General features: G+C 43.1%; 1 protein-coding gene across 1 annotated transcript in view; it reads right to left on the bottom strand.

Moving 5' to 3' along the window:
• Positions 1 to 479: 479 nt before the first annotated feature.
• Positions 480 to 10,183, bottom strand: part of LOC140454583 (myelin and lymphocyte protein-like) — a 53,292-nt gene continuing 43,588 nt past the window's right edge. Inside the window, exons 3-4 of the mRNA XM_072549446.1 lie at positions 6,844 to 6,963; positions 480 to 1,312 (exon numbers count right to left, since the gene is read on the bottom strand). Of these exons, the coding sequence (XP_072405547.1) occupies positions 1,235 to 1,312; positions 6,844 to 6,963 (198 nt within the window). The 3' untranslated portion in view covers positions 480 to 1,234. The remainder of the gene's footprint in view (positions 1,313 to 6,843; positions 6,964 to 10,183) is intronic.

Genomic DNA, 10,183 nt, shown 5'->3' with positions numbered 1-10,183 from the left:
ATTTTGGAATGTGCTCCATAAAGATTGTGGGTGGCATGGTGGCACAGTGGTTAGCACTGCTGCCTCATAGCACCAGGGACCTGGGTTCAATTCTCGACTTGGGCGACTGACTGTGTAGAGTTTGTGCATTCTCCCCGTGTCTGCGTGGGTTTCCTCCGGGTGCTCCAGTTTCCTCCCATAGTCCAAAGATGTGCAGGTCAGGTGAATTGGCCATGTCAAATTGCCCATAGTGTTAGGTAAAGGGGTAAATGTATGGGAATGGGTGGGTTTCGCTTCAGCAGGTCGGTGTGGACTTGTTGGGCCGAAGGGCCTGTTTCCACACTGTAAGTAATCTAAAAAAAATCTTTTATTCTCTTGCATTTTGATAGTTGACTGTTCTGTAACTTATTTCATTAATTCATATTTTCAGAAACATAAAATTAAATACAGTAGGTACTGCAAACAGCTAATAATGCTATGAATTTGACAATACAGTTTAATAGAGGACCTTTATTAACAAATATTGATAAACCCCAAAAATGCTTTATACATATGTGAACATGAGAGTAGGAATATTTGATTTTGGTCAATTCATCTTACAGCAAAATGCTAAACTGTTGCAAATCAATTAAACAAAATAAACAATAGATCCCAATGTCTTTTTAAATGTAAAAAACAATGCAACAACATTCTTGTAAATGCCAAGATAATGAATGAGAACTACTGGCTGATTCTTCTCATGCAGTGTTTTAGTGTGAAGCTTCTCCTGGCTGAACGATGTGGAAGAAGTCTGGACAAAAGGATTGCACAGTATTTAGGGTGCCTTCCTAGTTTCCTGTCCACATAATAGGAAGATCAGATAGGCTCCTTGTCAGACAGGTGACCTTTTATGCCTTTTTCCTAAGCTCCCCTTTAAACACAAACAAGATCTTCCACATTGATCAGGCCACCACTCTAGTCTCTGAGGATCCAAAATTGACCAGTCATTGAGTTTTCCTACCATAGTCTCAACTCAAGAAAAGCTTTTCCACACAAGTCTTTCGAAGTCTTTGCATGATTTCTTGGATTTCACATGTGTTTTGCATGATGTTGATAAACATAATGTGTTAGCGCTCCTTTACATACGATTAACTGTATTTAGCATTCTTGGTGATATATAAAAGTCGTGCTTGCAATAAAAAAATTAGCAATTCAATATTAGGGAAAGTAATGGCAACTTCAGTAGGATGTTTGAACTTGTTGCTTGTCTTGAAGTTCATGAGGCTGATTTCCATCTACGGATTGATATAATCGCATGTATTGTGTACAGAAAGGTAGCCAGGAAGGCAAACACCTGAAAGGATGAGACACAAAAATGTTTGACACAAACATAATATCAGAAGTAAGAAAGTTTGAAACCAAATGATTTGTGCCGTTTTAAAAGTGGACTTTGCATTACTTTCTGTTCTGCGCCTAGAAATATACTTGTAAAGTCGAGAAAGCACTCAGGTGGTTCTGGCCTGTACACCGTGGTGGCCACGCCTCGCAGAGCAGACTACTACCAGTTGTGATCCTACTCTCTGATGGCCGAACATGCTTCGAGTGGTAGTACAGGAACTAAATGGTGTTCCAAAGGGAGAGAAACCCCAAAGTCAATTCTTCGCTTGATTACCACTCTTCAGTGAACCCCATGACAATCATCAGAGGGAGACAAAACTTGACTCAATTGCAATTCTCTCAGCAGCATCAACAGCCCAACTTTCTACCTGAGGTTGTTAATGTGGTAACGGACAGGCAAGGGAAGTTAAGAATTTCACCGCCAATTATGGTGAAAGAAATATCAAAGTGAGCATCATTTTTGATGAGGATTATTTTAACCACAAAACATGGCTTGTTTGAGGTCAGGTGAATGTTTACTTTTTTCTGAAGTTCTCAAAAATAACTCAGCCTTGCTCTAACACAACCTCCACCATGTTTAATGGAGATTGCTGCAGTGATAGACAACTCTTCTTCCTAACCACTAAACTTATGTTTTTTCTCTCACCAGCTATCAGAGTTGCTCATACAATCAGAACCCTCAATCCAAAGACTCCAGACAGGGAAAAAATAAGGTGCATGTTATATGGATGGCAATACCACAATGTGCAAGGGCAGGCCATGAGTACAGGAGTTGGGAGGTCATGTTGCTCATGTACAGGACATTGGTTAGGCCACTGTTGGAATATTGCATGCAATTCTGGTCTCCTTCCTATCAGAAGGATGTTGTGAAACTTGAAAGGGTTCAGAAAAGATTTACAAAGATGTTGCCAAGGTTGGAGGGTTTAAGCTACAGGGAGAGGCTGAACAGGCTGGGGCTGTTTTCCCTGGAGCGTTATAGGCTGAGCGGTGACCTTATAGAGGTTTATAAAGTCATGAGGGAAATGAATAGGGTAAATAGACAAAGTATTTTCCCTGGGGTGGCGGAGTCCAGAACTAGAGGGCACAGGTTTAAGGTAAGAGGGGAAAGATATATAAGGGACAAAGGGTCAACATTTTCATGCAGAGGGTGATGCGTGTATGGAATGAGCTGCCAGAGGAAGTGGTGGAGGCTGGTACAATTACAACATTTAAAAGATATCTGGATGGATATATTAATAGGAAGGGTTTGGAGGGATATGGGCTAAGTGATGGTGAATGGGACTAGTGTGGCCGCACTTGGAATATTGTGTACAGTTCTGGTCTCCATATTTCGGGAAGAAAGTGGAAGCATTGGAAAAGGTGCAGAAGAGATTTACCAGGATGTTGCCTGGTCTGGAGGGAAGGTCTGATGAGGAATGGCTGAGAGACTTGGATCTGTTTTCATTAGAAAGAAGAAAGCTGAGAGGGGATTTGATAGAGACATACAAGATGATCAGAGGATTAGATAGGGTAGACACAGAAAATCTTTTTCCTAAGAATGATGACGTCAGCTTGTACGAGGGGCATAACTACAAATTGAGGGGTGATAGATTTAAGACAGGTATCAGAGGCAGGTTCTTTACTCAGAGAATGGTAAAGGGCGTGGAATGCCCTGCCTGCCAATATAGTTAGCTTGGCCACATTAGGGAGATTTAAACAAAACTTGGATCAGCACATGGATGATGATGGGATAGTGTAGGGGGACAAGCTGAGAATAGTTCACAGGTCGGCGCAACATCGAGGGCCGAAGGGCCTGTTCTGCGCTGTATTGTTCTATGTTCTATGATCTTGATTTGGGAAGGATATCTGGTTGGTATAGATGAGTTAGACCAAAGGGTCTGTTTTGTGCTGTATATTTCTATGTCTCTATGACTCTAAGTACAAAAAAACCCTCTTCTATTCATTCCCAGAACACACCTCTGTAATTATCTAAGTCTCAGAGGCAGCACAAACACTCAAGGTAATTTACGGAGTAGTAATTCTACTCCAAGATGAAACTTGAGACCTAATTCAGATGAACAACTCTGTCCTGGATATCTCAAAGTAAGCTTACATTGATCAATAACATTGGCAATCCATCAATAGTACTGAAGAGATGTATCCCAGGGAAGAGACTGCTGGCCAGAGGTGAAGTGCCAGGTAACTGGAGGAGAGCTAATGTAGTTCTTTTGTTCAAGAAGGGCAGCATGGATAGGAAGGTAATTACAGACCAGTTAGTCTGACTTGAATACTAGGGAAATTAGAGCATAGAACATAGAACCTTACAGTGCAGTACAGGCCCTTTGGCCCTCGAAGTGGTGCCGATCTGTGGAACCAATCTGAAGCCCATCTATCCTACACTATTCCACTTTTATCCATATGTCTATCCAATGTCTACTTAAATGCCCTTAAGGTTCGCGAGTCTACTATTGTTGCAGGCAGACCATTCCATGCCCTTACTACTCTCTGAGTAAAGAAACTACCTCTGACATCTGTCCTATATCTATCACCCCTCAATTTAAAGCTACGTCCCCTCATGCTTGCCATCACCATCCAAGAAAAAAAGCTCTCACTATCCACCCCACCTAACCTTCCTTTTCCTCGGATGGTGATGATTGGAAAAAATTCCAAGTGACAGGATTAATCAACACTTGGAAAGGCAGGGATTGATCAGGAATAGTCAACACAGATTTGTTAGAGGGAGATCCTGTCTGACTAATTGAGTTGAGGCGACCAAAGGTTCTGATGCACGTAAGCAGTTGCTGTGGTTCACATGGGTTTCAGTAAGGCCTTTGGCATGTCCCACTTAGAGTCATACAGTAATACAACATGGAAACAAGCCCTTTGGCTCAAACTGGTCCATGCTGACCATGGTGCCCATCAACTAGTTCCAATTGCCTGTATTTAGTCCACATCCCTCTAAACCCTTCCCAACCATGTACCTATCTGAAAGTTTTTAAAATATTGTATGCAAAGCTGGTCCAAAAGGTACAAACCCATGAAATCCAAGACAACTTGTCAAACTGGATCCTAAATTTGCTCGCAAATAGGAGGCAAAGAGTGATGGCAGAGCGATGTTTTGTGATTGGAAGCCTACAGAGGAGCCTCGATTATCAAGTGACACAGGCAGGGAGTATTTTGTTCGGATGATCGAATGTCAAACAACATAGTTTAGCCAAGCATCAGGAACTTGCGATCTTGTTCGGATAATCCAAAATTCGGATAATCGAATACCGGATAGTCAAGGTTTCTCTGTGGTGGTGTACCAAAGGGATCAGTGCTGGGATCCTTGCTGTTTATTACATACATTAACAACTTGGATGAGAACATTGAAGGTAGAGTAGTAAGTTTGCAGATGACATGAAAATTGGTGGTGTTGTTGATAGTTAGGAGGATGGTCTCAGGCTACGGTCCGATATTGATCAGCTGGTAAATTGGGCAGACCAATGCCAAATGGAATTACATCCTGGTAAGTGTGAGGTAACGCATTTTGGGAGGTCTAATGAGGGAAGGATATACACAAAGAATGGTAGGTCCCCAGACAGTATTGAGCAACAAAGGGACCTTAGTGTACATGCTTTATGGATCCTGAAACTTAAGTAGACAGGGTGGTGAAGAAGTCATATGGGATACTTGCCTTCATTAGCCAGGGCATAGAATATAAGAACAAGGAGGTCTTGTTGCACCTTTATAAAACATTGGTTAGGGCACAGCTGGAATACTATGTGCAGTTCTAGTTGCCAAACTATCAAAAGGATGTGATTGCACTGGAAAGGGTGCAGAGGAGATTCACCAGGATGGTGCCTGGAGTGATAAGTCTTAGTTATGAGGAGAGACTGGATAGCCTGGGTTTGTTTTCCCTGGAGTAGGGGAGGCTGAGGAGGGATCTGATTGAGGTATACAAAATTATGAGTCACATAGACAGAGCAGATCATGAGAATCTTTTCCCCTTGGTCAATGTGTCTAAGACCAGAGGGCATAAGTTTAAGGTGAAGGGTAAGTGATTTAGAGGAGATCTGAGAAAAGCAAAATTCACCCAGAGGGTGGTAGAAATATTACTTGAACTGCCTGAGAGAGTGGTGGGGGCAGGAACTCATTCAATGTTTAAGAAGCATCCAAATGGAGCACTTAAAATGTCAGGACAGGGGACAGTATGGACCAAGTGCAGGTAAATGGGGCTAGTGAAGTTTGGTGTTTGTTGGTCAGCATTGACATGGTGGGACAAAGGGCCTCTTTCTGGGGCTTTTTGACTCCATGACTCTTATCACTCTTGATGCCTTTACTGATTAAAATTCTGTCGATCTCAGCCTTGCCTATATTTAAGGCTATGCAATTCTCTGTGGTCAGGAATACTACAAGTCCACTTCTACCTGTGAGATGAAATTTCTCCTCTCCATCTCAGGTGAGTGACCCCTTGCTCTGAGATTTCGCCCCGTAATTCTAGACTCTCCCACAGGGGGAGACAACCCGCTCTACCTCTATCCTGTCAGTCCTCTAATAATCTCGGATGTTTCATTCTTCTAGGCTCCAATTTTAACTCCTCAACCTCTCCTTATTTCTCCTCATATCTCCCTTCATATCTAATCTCTCCAAATTTCTCCCTCCAGACGTAGAATCATCCCAGCTTCTCTGGACTGCCTCCAATGCCATTTTTTTGTCAGTAAGGGACCAAAACTGTTCACATTTCAGATCATGAAGGGTTATGGGATGGTGGAAGTGGTACAGACACACAGAAGAGAAATAAAAACTGCTGTTGCTGGAATCCAAAGTGGACAGGCAGGTGGCTGGAAGGACACAGCAAGCCAGGCAGCATCAGGAATTAGTCCTGAAGAAGGGTTACGCCTGAAACATTGACTCCTGCACCTCCTGGTGCTGGCTGGCTTGCTGTGTCCTTCCAGCCTCCTGCCTGTCTAACACTGATCCATGCTTTGGAGGAATCTCGAAATGAGAATGAGAATTTAGATGGTGAGGCATCACTAAATCAGAAGGCAATATATGTCAGTGAGCACAGGGACACAGGCTGAAGAGGAATCAGAGAAAGTTACCTCTTCAGCAGCAGAGCTTTAGCTTAGTGTAGGGTGGTAAGATGGGAGTACATTGGAATAGTTAAGTCTAGGGATGGCCAAGCAATATGTGAGGGATTCAGCAATGGATAAACTAAGGCAGGAGTATGGCTGGATGATGTTACGAAGGTGTTATTGGAGGCCAATGTATGCATTAGAAATGCAGGAATGGAATAAAAACAGATTAAATGTGAATCTACTCATGTCATCAACTTGCTTGGTCACACAAACTTGCATTTGAAAGGTATCAGCAAGTTGTTGGCTGATGTTCTGCTGCTTGAAAAAGCTATTACTCCACTCAAAGTAACTGGACCTGTATTGTTCCATTTCTTAACTTTGTCTCGATCCCACAAACAGTATCGATTCCACAAAATGAGAGCATATCAGCAAATGCATGATAACTTACTGAAGCAGAAATGTTGTATGCGTAAAGTTCAGGAATGCTTAAAAACAGATGTGTATCTCTAACCTCCATGATTGCAGCACTTATATACAATAATGCTGCAAAAAAGTGGTAGATGACATCCTGGAAGAGAAAACACAGATTGAGAAACTAATTCACATCATCATTCCCAAAAGATTTGCCTGGCAAATGCACAGACTAAGTGCCAGTAGGAACGTTTCAGCCAGGCTTGCTGCCCACTTTCATCATTGTAAAAATATACGTTATTCATAAATAAATAAATACAAAGATCCAAAACACTACAGCGTGGCATTGCAGAAAATACAAGGGATTTTGACATTCCTCATTCAAGCTTCAATCCAGTTCAATAAAAAAGCCATGAGTTAGGGAGGCAAAGGGAGTAAAGATCAGGTACAGGGAGTAATGATCAGGTACAGGGAGTAAAGATCAGGTACAGGGAGTAATGATCAGGTACAGGGAGTAATGATCAGGTACAGGGAGTAATGATCAGGTACAGGGAGTAAAGATCAGGTACAGGGAGTAATGATCAGGTACAGGGAGTAATGATCAGGTACAGGGAGTAATGATCAGGTACAGGGAGTAAAGATCAGGTACAGGGTGTAATGATCAGGTACAGGGAGTAATGATCAGGTACAGGGAGTAATGATCAGGTACAGGGAGTAAAGATCAGGTACAGGGAGTAATGATCAGGTACAGGGAGTAATGATCAGGTACAGGGAGTAATGATCAGGTACAGGGAGTAAAGACCAGGTACAGGGAGTAATGATCAGGTACAGGGAGTAATGATCAGGTACAGGGAGTAATGATCAGGTACAGGGAGTAAAGATCAGGTACAGGGAGTAATGATCAGGTACAGGGAGTAAAGATCAGGTACAGGGTGTAATGATCAGGTACAGGGAGTAAAGATCAGGTACAGGGAGTAATGATCAGGTACAGGGAGTAAAGATCAGGTACAGGGAGTAATGATCAGGTACAGGGAGTAATGATCAGGTACAGGGAGTAAAGATCAGGTACAGGGAGTAAAGATCAGGTACAGGGAGTAATGATCAGGTACAGGGAGTAATGATCAGGTACAGGGTGTAATGATCAGGTACAGGGAGTAATGATCAGGTACAGGGAGTAATGATCAGGTTCAGGGAGTAATGATCAGGTACAGGGAGTAATGATCAGGTACAGGGAGTAATGATCAGGTTCAGGGAGTAAAGATCAGGTACAGGGAGTAATGATCAGGTACAGGGAGTAATGATCAGGTACAGGGAGTAAAGATCAGGTACAGGGAGTAATGATCAGGTACAGGGAGTAAAGATCAGGTACAGGGAGTAATGATCAGGTTCAGGGAGTAAAGATCAGGTACAGGGAGTAAAGATCAGGTACAGGGAGTAATGATCAGGTACAGGGAGTAATGATCAGGTACAGGGAGTAATGATCAGGTACAGGGAGTAAAGATCAGGTACAGGGAGTAATGATCAGGTACAGGGAGTAATGATCAGGTTCAGGGAGTAAAGATCAGGTACAGGGAGTAATGATCAGGTACAGGGAGTAATGATCAGGTACAGGGAGTAAAGATCAGGTACAGGGAGTAATGATCAGGTACAGGGAGTAATGATCAGGTACAGGGAGTAATGATCAGGTACAGGGAGTAAAGATCAGGTACAGGGAGTAATGATCAGGTACAGGGAGTAATGATCAGGTACAGGGAGTAATGATCAGGTACAGGGAGTAAAGATCAGGTACAGGGTGTAATGATCAGGTACAGGGAGTAAAGATCAGGTACAGGGAGTAATGATCAGGTACAGGGAGTAAAGATCAGGTACAGGGAGTAATGATCAGGTACAGGGAGTAATGATCAGGTACAGGGAGTAATGATCAGGTACAGGGAGTAAAGATCAGGTACAGGGAGTAATGATCAGGTTCAGGGAGTAAAGATCAGGTACAGGGAGTAATGATCAGGTACAGGGTGTAATGATCAGGTACAGGGAGTAAAGATCAGGTACAGGGAGTAATGATCAGGTACAGGGAGTAAAGATCAGGTACAGGGAGTAATGATCAGGTTCAGGGAGTAAAGATCAGGTACAGGGAGTAATGATCAGGTACAGGGAGTAATGATCAGGTTCAGGGAGTAAAGATCAGGTTCAGGGAGTAATGATCAGGTACAGGGAGTAATGATCAGGTACAGGGAGTAATGATCAGGTACAGGGTGTAATGATCAGGTACAGGGAGTAAAGATCAGGTACAGGGAGTAATGATCAGGTACAGGGAGTAATGATCAGGTACAGGGTGTAATGATCAGGTACAGGGAGTAATGATCAGGTACAGGGAGTAAAGATCAGGTACAGGGAGTAATGATCAGGTACAGGGAGTAAAGATCAGGTACAGGGAGTAATGATCAGGTACAGGGAGTAATGATCAGGTACAGGGAGTAAAGATCAGGTACAGGGAGTAATGATCAGGTACAGGGAGTAAAGATCAGGTACAGGGAGTAATGATCAGGTACAGGGAGTAATGATCAGGTACAGGGAGTAAAGATCAGGTACAGGGAGTAATGATCAGGTACAGGGAGTAATGATCAGGTACAGGGAGTAAAGATCAGGTACAGGGAGTAAAGATCAGGTACAGGGAGTAATGATCAGGTACAGGGTGTAATGATCCTCAGGCATAGAAAGTAATCATCCTCTGGTACACAGTAAGACTGACCACAACACTGTCCTTGTGGACACAAAGTCCCACCTTCACATTGAGAATAACCTTGATGCGATTTTAGAGATGATTTTTAGCTCAGGTTATGGCTAAAGTTGTAAATTTGCTCACTGAGCTGGTACAGTTGTTCTCAGATGTTTAGTCAAGTGCTAGGTAACATCATCAGTGAGCCTCTGGTGAAGCATCATCAGAGGCTGACTGATGGTGTTACCTCACATGGTGACAAAACGTCTGAGAACAAAGCTACCAGCTCAGTGAGCAAACTTACATCCTAATAACCTCCACTGTGTTGTGTGGCACTATCACTGTGTTAAATGGGACAGACTTCGAACAGGTCTAGCAACTGAAGACTAAGCATCCATGTGGCACTGTGGGCTATCAACAGCAGCAGAACTGTACCCCAGCACAATTTGTAACCTCATAGCCCAATAAAGCTCCTACTCAACCATTACCGTAAGGCCAGGGGATCAACCCTGGTTCAATGGAGACTGCAGGAGGGCATGCCAGGAGCAGCACCAGGCAAACCTGAGAATGAGGTGTCAACTTGATGAAGCTACCAAACAGGACTACTTCCATACCAAGCAGCATAAGCAGCAAGTGGTAGACAGAGCTACACAAGCCCATG

The sequence above is a fragment of the Chiloscyllium punctatum genome, chromosome 3 (genome assembly GCF_047496795.1).
Source record: "Chiloscyllium punctatum isolate Juve2018m chromosome 3, sChiPun1.3, whole genome shotgun sequence".
NCBI lineage: Eukaryota > Metazoa > Chordata > Chondrichthyes > Orectolobiformes > Hemiscylliidae > Chiloscyllium > Chiloscyllium punctatum.
The sequence above is the reverse complement of the archived record's forward strand: the minus strand, read 5'-3'. Positions and strand labels throughout refer to the sequence as shown.